Below are 24059 nucleotides of genomic sequence, written 5' to 3' on the forward strand. Positions count from 1 at the left end.
ACTGTTAGCCTCCTTCCTGACAAGCTAACATGACATGATTGGTATAATGGAGTCCTTAGGTTTTCTAGTTTCATATGATGCCACTATCTTCTAACCATAAACCCGAGCCTGGTACGGCCTCCAAAAGACAGTAAAGTCGGTTGGGTCTTTTAATAAAAAAAAAAAAGAATTTGCAAACATCTGGCGGGCCAAATCAAACCTGATGGTGGGCCAACTTTGGCCCGCGGGCCCCGCTTTGGGCAGCCCTGATCTAGACTGTAACTTTTTTTTTTACATTTATCCTTTGATATTGCAATATATTGTTATTAATTGTTTTTTATTTGTTTGTTTGTTTTATTAACACAACAAACATTAATTACTTCTTTATTGTTCTTTTTAAATAGCTATATATTGTAATTTGCTTAATGAATTGTATATATGTATATATATGTTTTTGTTTTTATTTTGTTCTTTTTAAAATGTTTTATTTATTATTGAATTGACGCTTTGGCAATATTGTTCACCTGACTGATTGAATTGAAATTGAATTGACCGTAACCAGGAAAAAAAGTACTGTATTGAACTTTCGAAATACAATATGGAAAAAAATAAAGACAATAAAAAAAATCATAATAAAGATATTTGTTGGCCCTTTTTAAATGTATAAAACAAAATATAAACAAGGGCGGCCATTGAGCTCTAGAGGGCGCTGTGTGTCTGCGTGTGTGAAACATCTATACTCTAACCAGGAAAATATTTAATTTCAAAATTTATTTCGAACATGTAGAATACAAAAAAAGAAAAAAAAAAAGAAAGAAAAAGAATGATCATACCAACTAGTGGACAGTCAGAAACAAGTAGTATTTACATACAATGAAAAGTGTAAGAAAAATAAATTGTCAACACTTGATGCCTTGATTTACATATTCGAAAAGGAGTGAGAAGAAGTATAAACTTATTTAATCCCACCCCTTCTCTATAAATCAATTATTAATTATAAACCAGCTTCCTTATTGAGCCATATATATACTCTAATTAAATTTTCATAAAATTTGTCTAACTATAATTATTATTATTATAAAAAATAAAATGACATGTGATTTCACACAATGCAAATTAAAGTTTAACTACTGTATTGAACTTTCGAAATACAATATGGAAAAAAATAGCATAAAAATTAAGCAAAAATGAAGCGAAACAACTGCAAAGTCAAAATCTTAAGAAAAAAAGAGAATAAATCATAATAAAGATATTTGTAGGCCCTTTTTAAATTAATAAAACAGAATATAAACAATAAAGATTATAAGTAAGGTGCAAAATATAGCTACACATGATTCAAAATATACACGTGATCATTTATTGTATACCCTTCAACTAAATTTGGACAGATTTACATGAATATCAATAACGATGAGGAGCTGTTATTAAATATTTTAATATAATTATTAAATATTGTTTTTCTGTAATGTTAAATTGTATTTGTATGCACAGTAATTCTTTGTTTATGCTGCTGAATTTTGTCTTTATGTTTGATACATCTCAATAAAAAAATACCATAAAAAAATGTCAAGTTCAGTAATGTTGTTGTTGTTGTTGTTCTTCTTCTTCTTCTTCTTCTTCTCCTTCTTCTCCTTCTTCTCCTTCTCCTCCTTCTTCTCCTCCTTCTCCTCCTCCTCCTCCTTCTCCTCCTCCTTCTCCTACGGTCCTCCGTTTTTTCCGGCCTCGTCCCGAGAGATGCCGGGCCTGTCACGTTGTTTACGCTGACGTCACGGTTCCCCTAGCAACAGAACTTGACAGCTGTTCTCCCAGGAAGCATGGTCAGAGAGATGTTAATCCACTCAGGCTGAGCAAAGGGCCACAACAGCAACACCTGAAGAAAACATGGTGAGTTACTGCAACTCACAGCTTTGGAATTAGTACATGAAAATATAGTATTTTATTATATTTTCATTGAATGATAGTTGTTGTTTCATGATGTGTTTTACTGAAAACTGTTACAGGTCAGTGAATGGGGCACCTAGCTAATAGCAGTGGTGGAATAAATAAATGTACTCAAGTACTGCACTTATGTACAAATTTGAGGTACTTGTAATTTACTTGAGTATTTCCATTTCATGCTACTTTATACTTCCACCGCACTACATTTTTTACATCTTTTACTTGTAAAAGTATTTTTACACTGTGGTATTACTCCTACGCAAAAAGTAAAAAGATCTGAGTACTTCTTCCAACACTGGCTAATACTGCATTCGTTTTGTGTCACTGTTTAGTTGACACTGTCAAAAAATGTCGACATAGCTGGCTGCGACGATAATATGAGTTGTCAATGAAAATAGCAAGTACTAGTTTTAATTTAAACAATGTTTTATTTTCATTTTTGGATCATTCACTCTCAAACATTCAGGTTTCCTCTTAGTGCGGGCAATCAAGCACATTTTATTTTTATATCACTTTTCAAAACAGTAGTTACAAAGTGCTCTACAGGAGAAGGAAAATAGAGATAACTGGGAGACAAAGAAGACACTATATGAAAACAAGAAGACAAACTGCACAAACCACAAATTATAAAATTACAAAATTAAGACAAAGCCAAAGAAAACAAGTGAGTTTTAAGGTGCTGAAATGAATACTTCATGTGTCCATTGGTTTATTGAGGGAACATCTGTTGAAAATCAGTTCTTTCTACATTTGGCTCAGTGCACATGTTACAGGTCACAGAGTGCAGTGACAGCATTGTCATCTTAACAAAAAGGTAAATGGCTTGAGCCAAATCCCTCCTCATATGACCTCCTGGACTCAACCAACTCACTGTGCACATGCTTAATCTACTTGACCAATGGGAGCCTTTGGCCTGATACATGTGTAGGCCACTGCAAGCAGGCTAACAGCTAAGTCCTCACGCTCTAGATGCTTCTTGCTGTGAGGTGAGTGTTAAACCTCGTGCATGCCCTGCATTGGGATCCTCTGCCAACTTGTGACGTCATGCTGGCCTCTGATGACCTGATGCAGTTCAGGCCACGTAACAATATAATGAGAAAACGCCATCTCTGAACCTGCTGTCCCATTGAATCACCTGACATGCACTCTGCAGGGCCTTCTGTCCATTCTCCGCAGGCTGAAGCAGTCCCCAGATCAGGAGGTGTGCTTACTGTTGCTCGGATTGGACAATGCTGGCAAGACCACTCTGCTGAAACAGCTGGCAGCAGAAGATATCAGCCACATCACCCCCACACAAGTACAAATATGCACACACTCACATGCATCCAGCTGTAACTGAGTCACACACTGTGAATATGGAATCTTTTCACAGACCGTCAAATTTCCTCATTCGTTTCTTCATTTTCCAGTCAAGCAGATTTCCAAATCATGCTTTAATTCACCTGTGTTAAATGAAGCTTTAAACATGTTATCTTCCAACAGGGTTTCAATATAAAGTGCGTTCAATCATCTGGCTTCAAGTTGAATGTTTGGGACATTGGAGGTCAGCGCAACATCCGCCCCTACTGGAGGAATTATTTTGAGAACACAGATGTACTGGTAGGTCCTCATTAATGTACTTAAATTGCTTGTTACAATAGCCATAATTAAAGAAATCTAAAGGTCCCATATCATGCTAATTTTCATGTTCATATTTTCTGTTTCTTCTAGAATATGTTTACATGCTGTAATGTTCAAAAAACACATTATTTTCCTGATACTGTCTGCCTGAATAAACCTGTATTTACCTAACCCAAATTGATTTATTAATCTATGAATAAATGGACTAAATTACAAAGTAATTCCTAATGAATTACTTTGTAATTTAGTCCATTTATTTATAGATTAATAAATCAATTTGTAAACAAATTTATGAATGGGTGTTTTTATTGTACAACTAGTTATTAATCAATTAAATGCTTTATTTACGGCCCTCTATATTTAACATTTGCAGATAGTTGTCCTCATAATGAAGTATTTCATACATGTTATGAACCGTTTTGGTTGTTGTTGTTTGCAGATCTATGTGATTGACAGCTCCGACAGGAAAAGGTTTGAGGAGACAAGCCTGGTAAGATACAAATTACAGTTTGCAATAATAAAATATTTTTTAGTGTGATTACTAAGGAAAATATTTTAATTTTAGGCATGCAAACTCAATTTGAACCATATTTTCTGACAGTGTTGGGTACCATTAAAGTCAAAAAGTCAATATTATTTCAATTTCTGACTCAGCCAGCACACATATGTCACTGTCTGTTTCTCCAGGAGCTGGCTGAGTTGCTGGATGAGGAAAAGCTCGCCGCTGTGCCTCTGCTGGTCTTTGCCAACAAGCAGGACCTGATGACAGCCACCCCGGCGTCTGAGCTGGCAGAGAGTCTCCATCTGCACACTATCCGGGATCGCATGTGGCAGGTTCAGGCCTGCTCAGCAGCCACTGCTGAGGGATTGCAGGTAAATACAATACACACATGCATACACAGCAGGATGGGCTGCAGAGTGGCCTTTGCAATCAATTTGATAACTCACAGGACCAAGCGAACATATGATTTATATTTACTGTGTACACTTTGTAAGTTTGATTAAATTTAAAAGCAGCAGCAAATGGTGGGCTAATAAACATAACTGACTTCAGAAGAAATTTAGGATGTAGCAAATGTTAATATTGTTTCTGTACATGTCACATTAAACTGATCAATGTGTTCATGTTAACTGACAAGCCAGCAGCAACTCTGCAGTTCATTTCTGTTGTATTAAGCAGACCAGTTCAGTTCAGTTCAGTGTTGAACTGAGGACAGGACTTCTCCCTACTCAAACTATACATACTATTTATAAGATTGCTCGGATTAAAGGTCTGAAGTTAAGCATGTTTCTAACAACCAAAGAGGCTTTGCTGGTGTGTCTCCACCATACGTATAAATGGCTCCTATGAGAGCGTCATCACCAGCCACAGTAAGAAAATGTTATTAATACAACCCAACTGCCAGTCAACATATTATACATCATTAAATTGATAACAGTCTTAGAGATATTGTTTTGGGATTTTCTTTTATTAATTTGAGTGCCATGAAAATCAGTTTTAACCCATTTGCGCTCAAAGACTATATTTAGTATGATAAGGAGAAAATGTTACAACATTTGTTCTGATTGGTCAAAAGTCTGGAAAGTGATTTTTTTTTTTTTTCACATGAAAAATCCCACTTTTATCAATGGTCAAAGTCAGGATTTTTGAAAAATAGAAATGGAATATATAGATAGGAGTCCCTTGCAAGTGTGTACCCACATTTTTACTGCTTATTCTAGGGCATTTTCTACTATTTTATAGTAATATAGTACATTTATATAATCTACAAAGACTAAATATAGTATGATAAGAAAAACTCACTTCTCAGCCAAACCGTTTGACCGATTTTGAAAATTTCTTCAGATTTGTGCTTGAGGCCCAGAGAACATTTCCAAAGGAATTTTTCAAATTTCAGTCACGGACACAAATGGGTTAATCTCTGGCTTGTAAACACACTTTTAAGCTGCACCTCACATCAATTTCATCTCACTAATTTTAACAACACAAACACATCTGTCTTCTTCTTTCCAGGATGGCATGAACTGGGTTTGCAGGAATATATCGTTTCGAAAGAAATAATTCAGGAAGCAAAAGATCCACGGAGAACTGCAGTTGCACTTTACACTTTATGAACTATGCAGTCATTTTATATCCAGGACAAGAACATGTTATAATTTTTGTTATGAGCCACTTTTGCCAGTCTGTCCTCACTTGGCAGTATAAAAACAAAGTAGAAGTTGTCAATACAGTGATGTTAACTTCTTAACCCTGTCAATGCATATATTAAAATGTATATACTGTATATATTAGGCTGTATTATACAACCGCACACAATTATTTTTGTAATGTGGTACTTTTAATACAAGGTAGGCATTCACTGTCTGAATAAAATTCAGTATTATTCAGTATTTTTTTGTGTGGTGGATTCATGTGGTGTGGTATGACTGTGAGTGTCTCTGCTTAAAGCTAGAGGGCGACCTTGCGCTGGTGTGGTCTCTCCTAATGCCCAATTATTAAATCCTCTACTTTCCATTAATGATGTGCCATATTTGATTTGTTCATTTCATAATCACCAATCTTTCCTCCAATCAATATAGTACGCTCTATTGCCAACCACACAGTTGAAATATTATAAGGCCATAAACAAGGCAGCCATTAATCAGCAGTAATTTCTTGCTCATTCACACTTTCGCAGGGCTGCTGTGGCCACACTGTGTTCTGCTCAGGTACAGAAGAAATCTGAACAAAATGACCATAAAACATAAACACACACACGCAGAATACCTCTCTCTCGCATTCACAATAAACCATACAGAAACACCTTGGTCATTCAATTACTCAACTGCTCACCTTGTTCACCATGATTTACCACAAGGCAATTGCATTTTCTGTCTATTTTCCCTATTTTGTCTTTTGCAGCACATTTGCCACAAACCCCACTAATCTGAACTGGCCGAGTGCTCCGCTGTGGTCCTATAGGGCATTTACATACAAACCTTTTCCAGGACTAATAGCTCTCCAATACAATTTGCATTTATATAGCCCCCTTCATACCAACATGATTTGGCGCCTTTGCCCATGATAAAAGTAAACCTCCTCCTTTGGCCTTGAGTTACTGCCCTGCTGCTGCTGGCGAGTGTGTTCGTGTGCGTCCCTTCTACGTACAGTATGTAAGGTTGGTTGATTTTAATATGTCAGACTTGCTTGATCCTCCGATGGAGACTGAAACGAGTGCGGAAAGCTTCAAAATGGACTCCATAATGATTCGGTATGAGCTTTGGTCTCATGTGGTAGTACACTTGAATATTGTAGACGCAGCAGTGTGGGACACAAAGAGTCACAAGGTAAATATTAAGCCACAACAGATATTTGCGCCTATGCTTATTCAGTTAAAGCTACTTTCAATTTGCCCATGTAAAGGCATCCTACACTGTTACAAGGCTCTATGGAGCATACACCAAAAGAGAGAGGAAAAAAGTAATGAATAAGGAAATGAAAGTCTACCATGTGAGACTGAAAATAAAATGCCCCCTCTCTCTTCCTTTGGAGTGTTTAATCATTAACATCTAATCCATGTGATTATCACCCAACCTGTAAGAAATATACCCAATTACACGTAGAAGTACTCTGATAAATCTTTCCAATAGTATTAGTGCATCACATGGCAAACGCTGTGAAGTGCCTTTAAATCCCAAATGAATCAAATTGGATTTAGCAAATAGAAGAGTGGATTGGAGCAACCAGTCCTCGTTACCTCTGGCTCTATCACCAGTGAGGTGAGGGGCAGTCAGGCCTGCAAAGGGCCATAAATCATGGGACTTTCCCAGCTACTCAGGCCAGCACACCGGTCTCCCACACAGGGGAAACGAAGGGCAGAGAGTCTGATTGACTCTCAGGGCCAGAGAGAGAGAGAGAGAAAGGGGGGCGGGGGGCGAGATCCTGTGACTTAATTAAAGTGTTGTGTATCTCACACACTGTAACTACAGCTCAGTCACTTTGGTGCTACAGCAGCGGTGCAGGATGCATCAGTGTTGAGAGTCAACCACATCCGAAGAAAAATGCATAGGTGCTTTTAAGTTGTGTGCAGGTACCGCCATAAGGAACTAGGTATTTTGGGACCGGTAGTGGGACCAAGCATCAACATTTACACACACTTTATGTGGCCCCTCATGTAGTTGACCACACTGAGAGAGCAGATTTGTCCATCTCTGCTTTCAACAGAGGAGATAACACCATCTGTTCCAATACCCATACTACCATACTGCTTAGTTTGCCAGAAAAAGATTAAGTATGTCCCAATACATAGTATGTCAAAAATACCAGGATGTCCTACTACATCTGGTCGCATTTTGCAGTACATGCACAAAGAGTATAGAAGCAAAGAGATGAAATGTTTTTCGACAACTGACACCATTTTGGACTGAAAACGTTTATTATATTTATAATATTTTATTGTTCAACACAGGCCATTACGGTAGAATATGACAATAGAATAGAAATAGTTTTGTTTTACTTTTGTAAGGCATTTTGTAGGCAGACGTTTTACTGGCGTAGTCGCCTTCTGTCCAAAATGGCGAAAGCGTAGCTTTGCTGCTGGGCGCTGATGTTGCAATGGAACTGAACAATTGACTTTCACTTCTTGGCAATATATGTTCTTTGGTATGCAAGCCAGCATGCTTTTCTGGCTATTCTGACTTACAATCCTCTGGGATATATGAGCAAGAGGGTCAAAGTTCGAGGCGCAATGTTATAACGAAGTAGTATGTCCTTATTGTATGCATACTGCACGCAACAGTACGTAGTTCTTTGTAAGGGCAGCTGCAGTACTACTAATAGTAAAAAGAAAAAGTATGTGATTTGCGTAGCTCTTGATTACAATTGTAATGCAGCACAGGTGATTGTGCAATACGATATATTGCAAGGCAGACATCTACAATACACTAATATATCTGTATAACTGAGGAGGAAAACATGAAATGCTTCAAAAACAGGAATCAATCTGTCATTAACATTGCGTTGAGAGTGTCAGGTCTCAGCACTTTTAACAGGAGCATGCAAGTTTGTACCATGATTAAAATGTAAAAACTAGGGCTGTCAAAGTTATCGGGATAATAACGTGTTAATGCAAATTTGTTTTAACGCCACTAATTTCTTTAACACATTAACACGACTTGCGATTTTTAGGTTGTAGCGGACTCAGTTTTAAATCTAGAGTGAAGATACGTGCATCATATGAAACTAAAAAACCTAAGGAATCCATTGGTACCAACCATGTCGCTCCAAACTTATGCTAAATTTTGGCGAGGAAAAACTGTCATGGCCATTTTCAAAGGGGTCCCTTGACCTCTGACCTCAAGATATGTGAATGAAAATGGGTTCTATGGGTACCCACGAGTCTCCCCTTTACAGACATGCCCACTTTATGATAATCACATGCAGTTTGGGGCAAGTCGTAGTCAAGTCAGCACACTGACACACTGACAGCTGTTGTTGCCTGTTGGGCTGCAGTTTGCCTTGTTATGATTGAAGCATATTTGTATGCTAAATGCAGTACCTGTGAGGGTTTCTGGACAATATTTGTCATTGTTTTGTGTTGTTAATTGATTTCCAATACATTTGCATAAAGAAAACATATTTACCCACTCCCATGTTGATAAGAGTATTAAATTCTTGACAAATCTCCCTTTAAGGTAAATTTTGAACTGATAAAAAAATGTGTGATTAATTTGCGATAAATCACGATTAACTATGGACAATCACGCGATTAATCGTGATTAAATATTTTAATCGATTGACAGCCCTAGTAAAAACACTAAATAAAAAAAGGGCCAGAAAGCAAAACAGTTCTAGAAATAAAATGTCTGTAATAAAGAGGAAATGTCTGGTTCCGGCTTCTCAAATATGAGGATTTACTGCTTTTCTTTCATTCACTTCATTGTAAATTTAAAATCTTTGGGTTCTGGACTATTAGTTTGACCATATAACCAACGTGAAGACATCATCATCACCTGAGGCTCTGGGAAATTGTGAGGGATGTTTTTACACTATTTTTTTTTTTACTTCAATAGACCACAAAATGATCCATTAATCAGGAAGATAATTGTCAAATTAATCAATAATGAAAATAATTAGTTACTGCCCTAATCATGGAAACCATAATACTTGATGACAGGATATTGATAATGTTTGCAAGAGAACATAAGTTACTGATTATTTGTTCCACCCAGTAAAAAAGTGAACGTATTGTCTAAACTGGAGCATAAATAGTGGATTATAGCTGCAGCTGAATAACTCAGATGCATCTTTATCCCCTGCCTGGACTTGTAATGTTAAAGTGTTTTTCTGCTCTCTCTTCAAATAAAACTCCCATGTACCTTGTAAGCTGCTCCAACCAATATGAATCTGGCACATCCCTCCAGTAACAATTACAGTGTTGGGGATAGTTTGTTTGGCCAGCGCAGTGTCCCTCCTGCCTCATTCCCAGGCCAATCCTTTATGATTAAGCAGATAAGTGCTGGTACTGGATGATAAAACAAACAACAAATGTCCACATTCCTCTCATAGCTCCTTTGATGTGTGTGTGTGCCTCTCTGGGGCTCTTACCTCTCCGAGCCCCCTTTGCTATAATCAAACTGCAGAGTCATAAACAGCGAGGGATGGGGACTATAAAAATGATCGGGAGGCTCTATCAGCTGGGGGACAGAGGTTCACACCTCGGAGCGGGTCAGTCTCAGAGCGCGTGGGGGTTTGCCTGGTAGGGGGTCTGTCCATGGCTCTGTTTGATGAGACAGAAAGCAGAAGGGGAGATCAGGGTGAAGCAAGGTTGTGTGGTAATACTGTAGGATGTTACCAGAAACTTTCTGATTGACTTTTCAGGAGGATATTCAGCTTATTCAGCAGGTAGAGCAAAAACGTTTTGACTTTGGAACAAACTTGTGAATTTGCCTGAACAGCTGCTCACAGATAGATCTTTAACTGGGACATTTTGCATGGACATCCCTGCATTATTGAGGTGAAAAATCTTCATTTTGTACTATTGATCCATTTTAAACAGCTTACAGTGTAATATTCATGATGTTCAGAGCAAATTAGTGGATTTTATGTGAAGTATTTAACCAAAAATGGCAATATATTTGTGTCTTATTAAGCACTAAAATCCCAATAAATAACATAACCAACTGAAAATATTGTGTTTGAATGGTTGGTTCTTTACCATGTTTCTGCTGCCACAATGCAATTTTCCACTCTTTAAAGAAAGAGTTTTCTTTCTCCTTTCGTTCTCCTTTTGTAAAAACAAAACAGTATGAATAATATAAACCAAATATTAAGTGCATGTATGTACAGTGGATGAAGATTTCCAATTTAAGGCAATATCTTTTATAGAAAAACGATTTTTAATTGCTAATCAACTCTTTGTCACTCCCTTTGTGTTAAAGTACTTTCACTACAAATCACTGCAATTGGAAACCAATCATGTCCAATAGATAATAACATGGGTGAACTGTGAAGACCATGAATCAATAGCCGACGGACTGGTGTCTCACTCTTCACTAGCACGAGGTCAGAGGTCATACTCTTGACCCCTCACCGACCCTTGACTCCGAACTGCACTGGGAGGAAATAACACTTTCCATCGTCCGAAACGTTCCCGGATTGACTGATTGCTCTTATCATTTGACGGATCTGGTCCAATTCTCTTTTCTCTGTCTTTGCTCCCCCACACTCCCTTGTCCCTCCCCAGCGCTCATAATACCACTTTTTATCACCTCTTGCTGAAACAGAGACCCAGCGCCATCCGTCATTACAGCACGCCACTGACAGCTCCTCACACATGCATGGATTTTTACATTTGACTCAATCCAGGGGCTTACTTTACTGTAACCGATTCAATATTCCTCAAATGAGCCGACCGATCTATATACACGCCACAGTGGATGGGATGATCTATAGCTCAGCCTTAATAGATTTCCCAGGCCTCAGAGACTGGCTAGTTTAGGGGACAGGGCATAATTTGTGCAATAAAAACATAATTATTCATTTGACTTGCTTGATAATTTATGTTCTTAGATGTGTGTGTGAATTGTGTGTGTCTGCATGCTGTGAGAGCGCAGGATTGGGCGGCACCATCTACTCATGAATCCATTAATAAGTCTGTGCGTTCTTAAATACTTAATTACTACCTTGTTTCAAACAAACCTATCAGACAATCTTTTGTAAATGTAGGTCTGAATCTGTTTTGTTTATATGCACACAAATATATGTGCAGTTTTTCATGTAGTTTAGAATTATAGGGAAATATCCAATTCAGCTAAACGTTAACCTAACCAACGTTAAGGCTAAGCATGCAGGCAAAAAAAAATTCTAATTTGAGGTATTTGTAAGTTTACATTCTTATTAAACAGCATTTTGATCAAGTAAAGTCTGTAGTTAGTTAAGAGTGAAAGAGAAATGTCCGATTAAGCTAACACTGACCTGTGACCTGTGTTGGTCATTTAAACAAAGAGCGTATATTGCTAAGAAGTGAAAGTCAATTATACGTTCCATTGCAATGCCAGCGCCCAGCAGCAGACCTCCGCCTCCGCCATTTTGGACTGTAATCCAGTCAACTACCATAATGACGCCAGTTAAACGTCCGCCTACAAAGTGCCGTAACAAAAATAAAACTAAATTATTTCTATTCTATTGTCATATATTTAATGTTTTTACTGAAATGGCCTATGTTGAACAATAAAAAATATTATAAATATGACTACTATTATAACTATTTACTTATTTATTTATGAAACTATTTTTCCCGGCAGTTTCCCAGAGGAGCATAAAAAGAGCGATGGACATAAATGGAAGTTAGAAAAATCCAGCACACAGATTTTGAGATCAATCTCAGTCTTTTTCACCTCCAAAATCAATGAACAAAAGACCACAGACCATGGATGTAAAAGAGGTTGTGTCCTGTAATTTTGCCCTGCGTGTTAGTAAATAGCCTACAATGACATTAAATTCTCTTTATGTCATGCTACTAGCGCTACTAGCTACTGGCCGATAGCTGGTTGTTTTGCGGAACAGAGACGTTAATACATCCACCACGGTACAGGCTTACAGCATACAGCCCATGGGTGTATTACAAGATATTAAAAGTGACGAATTACAGCCAATATATCCATTATTACAGCTAGCATGAAGAACCGGATATGTCATTTAATTGTGCATGGCGGTGTAGTCCTGTGGGTCTGATGCACGTTCATTATGCCGAGGAAAATAACTCTGGATTCGGCTATTACTAAATTTGACAACTTTTAGGACATAATGATTTAACGGGCTATTTAAGTGTTCGTACTGGGAAGTTTATTTACCTAAGATGTCTCTTTATACATCCATGGCAATTGCCGTTTTCAGTCCAAAATGGCGGCAGCGCTACCGCAGCGCCATCTAGCGGCTATTGTCAAAAAAGCACCAGAATTTCGGCTCTCTGCTTCTATACTCTTTGCTTAGTTTAAAGTGAAAGAAGTGTCTGATTAAACTAACACTGACCTGACCTATATTATTTGGTAATTTAAGCTAACGTCATTTAAGCTAACGTTGGCATAACATTTTCTACTTCGAGGTAGTGATAGGGAAATATCCAAGTAAGCTAACGTTACCCTAACCAACGTTTAGGCCAATGCTGGCAAAACATTTTCTACTTTGAGGTATTTGTAAGTTTACATCATTATTAACCAGCATTTTGATGAAGTGTCAGATCAGTTATGTCGACCATATCAGGCTACCTCTTTCAGTCGTCAGTCTAAATGGGTAGCAAGCTAACGTTAGTTTTGTCCGTTGGTTCAGTTTCACGGTACCTGACAATAACAACTAATCTGGTGCAACCCTATTTAAATTTACTGATATAAAGTAAATGTAAATATCCACTTAGAACATTATTACTAGGCTAATTTATGAACAGCTGGTGCGACCACCTCCAGGACTAGATGCCGTTTAAACAAACTGAGAACAAACTGAGAGATATTACAGTAGCCTACACAACACAAACAACTTCAGTGTTACCTTATCTTTAAATAAAAGTAATCTATATTTCCTGCAACAGTGTGAATAAAACGTTCATGATGTTGCTTTCATATTATAAATAAATTACAGCAGAACAGTGGTGTGTGTTTGTGCACAAATCTCTGCACTCTTGTGTCTGACAAAGTGAGTGTGTTTGTGCCATCGGAGAGGCGGTGGCGGTGGCGGTAGAGAAAAGGGGAAATATTGTTTGTTTTTATTTTGTTTATATCTCCCTGCTTTTTATGGCCGACGCTGAAGCTTTGCGAGCGCCAGAGAGGGTAAAAGAGAGGGAGAGAAAGAGAGTATTCTCAATTTCCTTCTAAAAAGAAAATTCATTTGCAGTTGCTAATGTAATGTCACCGTTGTGTTTACTGAGCGTGGATGATGTATAGGGGATGTTGCATTGAGTGAGACTGCTTAATGATGCATAGAATTAAGTCTGTGGCTTTCAGCTGAGCTCCCCTCTCTCTCTCATACTCTCCCTCCCCTTCTCTCTCTCACTCCCCATTCCCTTCCTCTTTCCTTCCCTCCCTTTTACCTCTCTCTTCGTTTAATCCCCACCCTCCTCCTCCTCCTCCTCACCACCACCACCACCAACCTCTCTCTTTCCCTCTCAGATGCAGGCTGTCTTGGACTGTTGGCCACACGTTGCTCTGTGCTCTGTTGCCTAACTCCATCAATCACTGCGAAGGGGAGAGACGAGAGAGTGTGTGTGGAGGTGGGGGGTGCGATAAAAAAGAATAGAAATAAGATATGGTTGGGAAAAAAATGAGCGGGATGAAAACACACATTGGGTATAGACATCGTACAGTTTTAAAAACCTGGAGGGAAGAGAGCAAACGAGTGGGAAGAACACCTCTTCCATTTAATGATCCGCTGTGCACGATGGCAGTCCAAATAATTGCCTGAATACTGTGTGAATATATGGATGCAATTGTGTTATCACTGGCTCTAACTATGATTGTAAGTGTGCTGGGACCGGGGACGGTGATGATAATGATGATGATTATGATGATGTGATTTTAGTGCTTATGCTAACGGTTATTACCTGAGCGAGATGACTACCTGAGTGGGATTAGAGCTGAGTGGGAGGATTGAGTTGCAAGAGAAAAGGATAAAGATGATTTTTTATGGTTACTAGGGAAATATATTCCTTAATTCACGCGTCAGGAAGTGATGTGACTGAAATACACCTGTTTGTTTTTGTTCCCCTGATATCTATGACTGCTTAAAATGACTGATTTGCCTGCTTTAAGAAATTCTTGGCAATAGGTTTGTTTGATTCTGTGTTCACTCTTCTGTTTAATAAGCGTTAGTAACCAAACAGCCTGTTGTGAAGATCCCGCAGAGTTGTATAATAACTGACATCTCTGACAGTTAAAGCTTCAAGCAGAACGTTTTTGGCATCATTGGGCAAAAATTCTATATTAACCTTTCAGCATATTGTAATTCAAGTGTTCTGAGAGACTTCTGCACCTCCTCGTGGTGCTGTTTTCAGGCTTTATAAAATCTAGCCCGTGACGGGAGACTTTGACCAATCACAGGTCATTTCAGAAAGAGAGAATGTTCCTATTGGTTGTGCTCTGGCTGGTGGGCGGTGCTTGGTATTTCCTCAACTGTTCTCAACATGGCTGCCGGGTCACAAACTTTCTAATTTTACAGCTAAACAGTACACTACAAGATGATTCTGAAAACATTTGAGGAGAGAAATAGGCATTACAGTAAGAGAATATTGATTCATATTTGATCAGCGCTGCCTAGGTTGACCGTTTGATCGGAGTTTGAGAGTGATTGACAGCTGCTCAGAGATGGCAAGGCTCCAGCTCGGCTCTGACTGTTTGTTTTCCTCCGGTCTGTGAAATCTCGTAGATGCCGTTAGGAGTACCGGAGGACACAGAGGCACATGACCTTTTTCAGATTACCTGTGTCATGCACTACTGTCAGGATATAGTGACCGTTTTATAGAAATAACTTTTTTTTAATCATATTTGCTCCATGCTCATATTTGCTCCATGGTCCATGCTGCTTTAAGTATCATTGGGAGTATTTTAACACAGTCCAAATATAGATTTGTAGAAAACAGGGCCAATAGTTGTCCTGTCACATAAAAACAGAAGCACTGAGTGGTTCATGGATTTTCAAGGCCATAATTTAACATAACAGACAAGATGATGGAGTTTGAGTTTATTTTTGTAATGATAATATTTGTGTGTAGAGTTCAACCAATCAAAGGGTAACTGAATTCATTTTACAAACTTACTGCAAACTGAACGCTTGATAATATGGAGAGCTTCTTCAGTATAAGGAGTAAATTGTATTGCTATAATGATATAGCATTAAGTAACTGAGTTATTCTCACACATTTTCTTTATATCTTTAATCACTATTGCTAACTAAGTGTGGGAGATTTAAAATGTCTGATTAAAAACAAATAAAACTATGATTTATTGTGTCATAATTAAATGGAAATGTTTATTTATGGAGCATAAATAAATGCATTTGAAAAAATGTGTTTGCTTAATATATGCTGACCACTGTGTGGACACTCCTGTTTGTGTTAGCTGCCTCCTCTTAGTCGATTATTTGGCTAATCGCTAATCGTCTTAGTCGACTAAGATTTCTTTAGTTGTTTTTTATGCTCTTTTCATGCTGAATGAATCATTTCCAAGAAACTTATGAGCACATCTCTGGTAAACACAAGATTTAAAGTGGTGCTTTTTTGTGATTCTTTGTGGAGAAATTCAGTTTTACAGATCTGTTGATTAAATCAACTAGTCGACATAATTGTATGAGTGTTAGTAGACTAAGAAATTCTTTGGTCGAGGACAGCCCCAGTCTGTATACTTTTAATGTACTTTTAATCTTTGGCTGTTTTTCATGGTCTCAGCTCTTTAGTTCCACTTATAGGATCTTAGTGTTACATTATATACTGATATTTTAGACTCCAACGTTGTGGCAACACTTTGGGGAAGTGATGGGGACATTTTTTTTTCCAGTTTGGTGTGGAGGAACTTGACTGAACCTGAACCTTATCCAACACCTCTGTGATGAATTTGAGTGCTCTTGTGGCTCAATGGGAGAAGGCCGTCATAGCATGCCCATAGTTTTGGAGTGAGACGTCCAACAAACACAAATGGATGTAACATTCAGGTGTCCACATTTTGATATGGCCAATTGAGACCGCATAGGGGAATCAGACTTGTCCGCCCAGAGACGGCCTGTTACAAAACATACAAAACCTATTTCATCTATCTGACAGTGTTTTGTTTGCGTGTTGATTTTACAGTTTCGCTCTCTCTCTCTCTCTCTCTCTCTCTCTCTCACTCACTCACTCCATTGCTCCGTTGTGATCCAGCTGTCCACCCCATTCATCATCCCGCCACTCTCCCCCGCACAGAATTATTATTTCTTTGATGTGTTACTAGTTGAAAACAAATCCATTTTTCTGGCCATCAATTTATCATTTGGAATGGGGAGTCACACTTGAGTTGTAGGGGCAACCCCATTTTCCCAATTCCAACTTGCACTGTGTGTGCGTCTTTGGGTGTCTGTATGTGTGTGTGCGTGTGTGTGTACGCGCCTGTGTTTGTGTAGGATTGTTTTTTCTGTGCATACATAAATGCTTGTATCATGTTTAGATCAGTACAGACGCAGGATGAGAGAAATCAGAGGTAAATGGAAGTGATGGGAGGAAGTAGAGGGAGGAGTAGTTTGGGAAAGTGAGTGAGAGGAAGGTGTGTGTGTGTGTGTGTGTGAGAGAGAGAGAGAGAGAGAGAGAGAGAGGGCTTCCCTCTTCCTCCAGTCACCCTCCTTCACCTAACGTCTGTGATAATTTATCACTCCTCCTAGCTTGGCTGACAAACTATTTGCAGGAAAATGAGTTTTTCCGCCACGGATTTGTCCTCTGGGAATAGAAAGGGGAGCTGCTGTGTTTTTATTCCATCACACACACTAACACACACACACAAACACACATACAGCTATATGGTTGTTCACGTGCACGCACACACACACACAGATTGAGGTCTCCAGTATTTATTGGGGGGAGGGGGGGAGGAGGTGGTTAAGATAAATGAGGTAAATTAATAGAGTCACTGAGGGAAAAGATCTGCTTCCGCACCAGCAGATCTGCAACTGACACACAAGAGATGAGCACACACACTTCCTCCCTCCTTCCTCCCCTCATTCACTCCCTCTCTTCCTCCCTCCTTCACCTGCCAGGCCCTCTCTACCTCCCTCCCTCTCTCTCTCACTTTGCTCCCCAGTCCTCCTGATCCCTCGTTTGCCCTCCCACAGATGACAAATGTAACACTCAGACAAACAGCGATCAGGGCCATACAGCATAATGTCAGCTTAGATCAACACTGGGGACAAAAGCAAATATCACAGCAGCAACACTGCATTACAAGCACAGCGCTGCCTCTCTGTGTGTGTTTGTGTGTGTGTTAATGTGTGTGTGCCGGTATTACGGCGGCTGACCCGGGTCACTGGATTCCAATCTCACTTTCAACCTCATCAACCAAGCTATTGACAATGTGCTTGACGGAGAATTACACGACAGTAAAGGCCTAATTACATTGCTATTACCCAGGGCTGTCCATAATCGTCAAACACGGCGCATCAGTGGGACATCACAGCAGTAAATCTGCAGGCGCTCTCTCTCTGTCTCTCTTAATGCCTGTTACCAATGCAGTGTTAACATTTCTCTCCACTTTATCGTCTGTTGACAGCAGAGACAGGCAAATATACTGAAGTCAGTCACACTTGCATTATATCAGTGTAATAATAGAAAATTGAAATATGTGATAGGTTGCAGGGGAAGCTGCATGCCTAACTACTCTCGTCTATTCTTACACACCTCCCTATGTGTGGCTCGACAGTAAAAAGTGTCTGTCAAGACAAGATAGACAACTAATGTATGGGTCATAGGCTTTGCTTATTTTTTGCTTATCAGATGTTTCCATGTGAAATTTGAAGGTATATTAATCAAACCCTGCAACTGACTTTATCTGGGTGACAATACACAATCATGATCTTTGCTTTACAAAAAGCAAATGTGCTCTTTATGTTTGAGGCGATATCTGGGTGAAGAGGTTCCAGCTTTAGATGTCACTAGCCAAAAGTAATCTGGATACGGCAACATTTGTGTGTGTGTGTGTGTTACAGGGTCACTCTCCAATGGGTGTAAGAAAATATCGATAGACTTGAGTATCGCGATATTATGTTTTATGATACTGTATTGATTCTAGAAAACACTACTGGTTATTAATTAACAGTTTACATACAAAGATTTATGGCGTATAGTGGCTCAGATTCCACAAAAAGTAGTGCTATGATGTTTGATTTTTACAGGGACTGTGATAAATGCAAATTAAGATTTTACTGTTCTGATTGCATGAAAAAAGTCAATGTTTTTGAAGATTTTATGCATATGGCAGTGCGTTCATACTGTGACAGTTTTCCTAAAAATTAGAGTAAAAAAATGATATATATCGCCTTGTTTACATGGCATGGGAGTTGAGGCTGATGGGTCATTCGTTTTGCAGGTATTTGGTCATAAACAAAAGTATTGGACACATTACAATCTTGACCTGATGATGGCGCTACATTAGAAAGCAAAGTTCTTACAGTTCATCCTGAGGGGGACGGGAATGTCGGTACCAAATTTCATGGCAATCCCTTCACATCCAGTTTGCACGGAAAGGCGTGTGAATGACACGACAATGCGCAAGGCATTTAGCGAGCAATAAGAACGCCTTTCTTGCTTTTGCCGTGTCATTTGTACACCATGTGCCACGCTCAGAGCAAGTGATGTCGAATAAAAAGCGAGAAAGACCGCTTACGGCGGGCGGGAGAGGGGTGGATGGGTCTAAGAAACACGCGACTGTTCAAGACCGGTGTTTTGTTTTGTAAGTTACGTTAGTGACGTTTGTGACGTGTTTTCCATAATTATGTTACATTGTTTCAATACTTATTTTACTTAGTTGGCATACTTATTTAAAGCCCAACCATAACATTTTTCATAAACCTAACTAAGTTGTTTTGTTGCCTCAACCTAACTGCGGGCGTTACCGTGGTTTTTGTTGCGTGGCAAATTACATGCAAAAAGCCTAAAATGCATCCTCATGACACGCAGAATGTCCTTGTAATGTTGTGCTATTTGTACAACTTCCTGTGAGACATTGTTGCCATCAATAGTTATTGTCAACCTCATGGCGGCGCTAGAGGAAAAGTCATGTGATCACCAAAGTCAGCCGTCTGGTACCATGAATATCTGTACAACATTTCACGGCAATTCATTCAATAGTTGTTGAGATCTGGACAAATGAGTTGGAGCAACCGACTGATCAACGTATCCTACAACCGTTCATATGCTTTCTTAAGAAAGGTTATTGATAATTTTTCGTGCGCTTTCCTACGAATGTCCAGCAACACTTCTCAATTTCCGCTCCAGTCTTTTCAAAATAAAAGTACTTAGTTTAGGTTTAGGAAAATATCGACTTGGATAGGTTTAGGCAACAAAACTACATAGTTAGGTTACGTGACAAATAAATCAACGTTGACTTCTGGTTTCACACTGTCTACATGTTGAAGTGTCCTTGAGCGAGACACTTAACCCCAAGTTACTCCCCGTGCACTTTACAGCAGCTCGCTGATCCTTAGGATGGGTTAATGCAGAGGTTAAATTTCATGCCCTCCTCCCTACGCAGCGTTTGGCGCTCTTTACACTTCCTGGTTCACAATTATGTTGATTACACATTAATTGATTTTGTGGGATATATACAAATTACAGTGCATTACTTTTTCGTAGGGATACAAACGTTGTGTGAGAACAGCCTGGACTGATCGGTAAACAGCTATTTCTAGCATCACTGGATCTACTTCTACTGAAGAAAATTTGGTTGAATTCACCATTTAAGTTCAATCAGTTACAAATCTCGAGCGTTTCTCAATATGCATAACAAAATCTTGCTCTGGTGTAATGTGGCCCTAACGTGTCTTCTTCTGGGTCTCTTTAGCAAGTTAATTAGAAGCTGAGAAAGTAACAAGACACTAATCCAGAAGATGACACAATGTGTTTCGGTTTCCTCGCTGACGTTCACTCAGCCCGCTAACAGAATTAAATATTTTCTGCATTACAGCTACATACTGCCGTCTGGATAAAGAGGCTATTTCACTCTCTGTTTGATTAACTCTATGGTCTCCACTTGTAAAGAGGAGAACCTGAGGACTTTCATCTCCACAACCTCTCAAAACATCATATATGTGATGCTCGTCTCCGTGGAGACCGACTCTGACTGACAAGCATGAAGACAAGGTCCACTCCGATGGACCCGCTCTGATCATCAAAGTCTACTGCAATCACTAGTGTGTGTCGATGGGGGTGCATATGTGTGTGTGTGTGTGTGTGTGTGTGTGTGTGTGTGTGTGTGTGTGTGTGATCACTCACATTGACTTTATCCATATAAATCATTAAGGTGGTACATTCCTCCACTTTTACACTATTTTAGGAGAAGTTATACGTATAGGGAGAGAATCAGTAACAGACCAACAGCAACATAGAGCAGATTAAAAACTTGACTGAAGAGTTCACATCTGACCACCAGTCACACATTGTATGTGGGCCAAACACAACTAAACACAGCTCACAGGCCGAGCCCCTCTGTTGCTAATGGCCATTACAGCCTGTATGCCATTGTAGGCCTCACAATAGCAATCACGCTGGGATTTTGTGTGGAGCTTGCTGGCAACAGTTATTAGCACCCCCAAAAAAAAAAACTTAAAGGGGGAGCAGTCAAGAGAAGAACAAGAAGATCTGGGGTCCTGCTCGGTGGGGGGAACGTCAGCAGGAGGGACGGGGTGTGGGGGTCAGAGGGCAACACCAAAGCGGAAATGGGAGGCGCAGGGAACAATGGACGGGGCTGGACTAAGACAGACAAAGCTGGAGGGAGGGTGGACACTAGTGCACAAAACACAGGAAGATGAGGAGAAAAAGATGAGGGGACCGAATGGAGGGGAGCCAAAACAGATGGTAAAGGCTGGTCGCGGAGAAAGAGGGCGGCGCTGAGGGGATGAAGGGGGGAAAAGCTGAAAAGCTACCGGCAACACATGCATCATGACAGAAACACCCTAACATGACGGAACCATATGGTAACAAATAGACAACATATAGACCACCATATATGTAAACAAAACTCCTCATATCTGTACTATTCACTCACTCTTAAGGGTGATGTGTTGTGTTCCAGCTCTCACTTAAGGTCCTCAAAAAGCCCTTAACAGAATGTATATTTTATTTAACCCACAAATAAAGCATGCTCCTTTATATATTGCAAAAACATGCAATTATTCTAGTCCAAATGAACCAAGAACAAGGCAGGAAATATCTGTCTCAGCACTTGGTGAGCTTGAAAATCATGAAAGTAACACCCTAACATGACGGAACCCCATATGGTAACAAATAGGCAACATATAGACCACCATATATGTAAACAAAACTCCTCATATCTGTACTATTATATACTTCACTCCCTCTTAAGGGTGATGTGTTGTGTCCCAGCTCGCACTTAAGGTCCTCAAAAAGCCCTTAACAGAATGTATATTTTATTTAATCCAAAAATAAAGCATGCTCCTTTATATATTGCAAAACACATGCAATTATTCTCCGTGTGAGGGTCCAAATGAACCAAGAACAAGGCAGGAAATATCTGTTTCAGCACTTGGTGAGCTTGAAAATCGTCGCCCCTAATGGGATCATCAATAGTGAGGTGTTTCTGCAGCTATTATGACCTAATTATCTGGCTCATCTCGACTCGCTGACCACAAAGAAGAAGACGTGCGCTCGCTCGGCCACATTTATAAAAGTTGTCATTAAGTGGGTGCTGCTTTTTTCCCCGAGACGCATTCATCTTTATGCAGGGAGCGCGCACAGAGGAGCAGGAGGCGATGGATGCATCAGAGCGGGAGCGCGCATTGCGAGTGTTTGAGTGAGGGATGAAAGAGGAGAGAGAAGATGCGCTATATGGTGAACATAGATGGACAAATGTGACTTTTATAAAAAAATTCTTGAAGGGCTTTTATGTGTGGATCAGTTACTGTTGGCTTCATATATTATCTTCAACAGGTCTCACTTATTAATATATTAATATTCCTCCAATTTGTGTCTTTGGTATCCCTTTAGTTGCTTTTAATGGCACCATAATCCTTACTTTTCCTGTTATTATTCTACTGTTTGGATGGTGTTTTAATATAACCTGTACAGTTACCATAATATCCATGTCTTAAAACATATTAGACGTGCAATTGAAAGAAGTCAAAATACATATTCAATATATGGGACCAGAAACCACTGGATTTTTTTTAATCAAAATGTAATCGTTTCCAGTTAATTTTGTGCCTTATGATATAAGATAAGATAAGATAAGATAAGATAAGATAAGATAAGATAAGATGAGATGAATCTTTATTAATCCCCGGAGGGAAATTCAGGTGTCAAAGCAGCAACATCAGCAAACAGAGTGAAACACAGGAGAGGTAAAGGTATACAAATATTTAAAAAAAACAATAATAGAGATATAAAAGACACAGAGTGAATGGGTGAACATAGTGTGTACAGTCCATCAATAAAAATAAATGTAGTATGTACAATAAATAAATGTAATATGTACATATGTGCAGTCTATAAAGTAGTATATAGGATGTATAGTGTAAAGTAAAGTGTAAAGTGCGCCAGTGGTTAGAGTCCAACATGGTTGCAGATAGTGCATGTTTAAAGGTAGATAGTGCATGTATATAACATATAACATCTAGGTAGTTCCCTTTTTTAGAGTCGAGTTGAAACCTTCCCCCAAACAGTAGAAATAGTGATGCATGTGTCCTTATCTCTGCAGTCGGAAGTGTTCGCTGTGACCTTTCAGCTTCACCTCTTGTTGCCACCTGTCGCCGCAGGTTACGATGCGTCTTTTTCTTTTGCGGACACACAAACTTTGCTCGGGGAAGTAAATCCGGAGAAACACCCGGAGACAAGAAACACCCGGAGACAAGAAGGAAAAAAGGAAGAAACATTGTGTATTTCCTCACCAAGTATACTCATCATGTTCCTGTAACATCCAGGAGGAACACACCGAGGACGCAGATTCTCCTAAAATGACAATTTGTTCCACTGAGTCCAAACAGTTTGATAGAAAATCAGCAGCATATATACTCGAGAGGAAAATGATGCAGATTTGAGTCAATAAGTGTGTTAAAGGTTTGGCAAAGCATCTTTTATGAAAATAATTTAATATATAGTGGGATATTGTAAATTTGAAGTGATGCAGAATAACTTGCACCTCATGTCTAACGAGTTTGTGGGATATTATTATAGCTCAATCTGCATCATACTTAAACATATTAAATATAATGTGCCTGCCTGTGTGCATGCAAAAGTTTTTTTTTGCAAAGCATTGCTGTACCTTTTTTTTTTTAAGTATTCCTAATTTCTTTCCCAAGTGGCACC

General features: G+C 39.1%; 1 protein-coding gene and 1 long non-coding RNA gene across 2 annotated transcripts in view; one reads left to right on the forward strand and one right to left on the reverse strand.

The window, feature by feature from the left end:
• Positions 1–21178, reverse strand: part of LOC119477972 — a 33624-nt gene extending 12446 nt beyond the window's left edge. The window contains exon 1 of the long non-coding RNA XR_005204351.1: positions 21144–21178. This is a non-coding gene — a long non-coding RNA (uncharacterized LOC119477972). The remainder of the gene's footprint in view (positions 1–21143) is intronic.
• LOC119477971 (ADP-ribosylation factor-like protein 3) lies at positions 1738–5928 on the forward strand. Its single transcript, XM_037752292.1, has 6 exons — positions 1738–1863; positions 3071–3214; positions 3400–3516; positions 3977–4027; positions 4225–4410; positions 5552–5928. Exons 1-6 carry the CDS (start codon positions 1861–1863, stop codon positions 5597–5599), a joined length of 549 nt encoding a protein of 182 aa, XP_037608220.1. The 5' UTR covers positions 1738–1860; the 3' UTR covers positions 5600–5928.
• Positions 21179–24059: the final 2881 nt, after the last annotated feature.

This window comes from Sebastes umbrosus, chromosome 19, assembly GCF_015220745.1.
Source record: "Sebastes umbrosus isolate fSebUmb1 chromosome 19, fSebUmb1.pri, whole genome shotgun sequence".
In the NCBI taxonomy this organism is placed as follows: Eukaryota; Metazoa; Chordata; class Actinopteri; order Perciformes; family Sebastidae; genus Sebastes; species Sebastes umbrosus.

What these genes read in the sequence shown, in the direction of transcription:
- LOC119477971 (XM_037752292.1), top strand. An exon ending in GCCACATCACCCCCACACAA is followed by an intron (nt 3,215 to 3,399) that starts GTACAAATATGC and finishes ATCTTCCAACAG; the next exon opens with GGTTTCAATATAAAGTGCGT. An exon ending in GGTTTGAGGAGACAAGCCTG is followed by an intron (nt 4,028 to 4,224) that starts GTAAGATACAAA and finishes CTGTTTCTCCAG; the next exon opens with GAGCTGGCTGAGTTGCTGGA.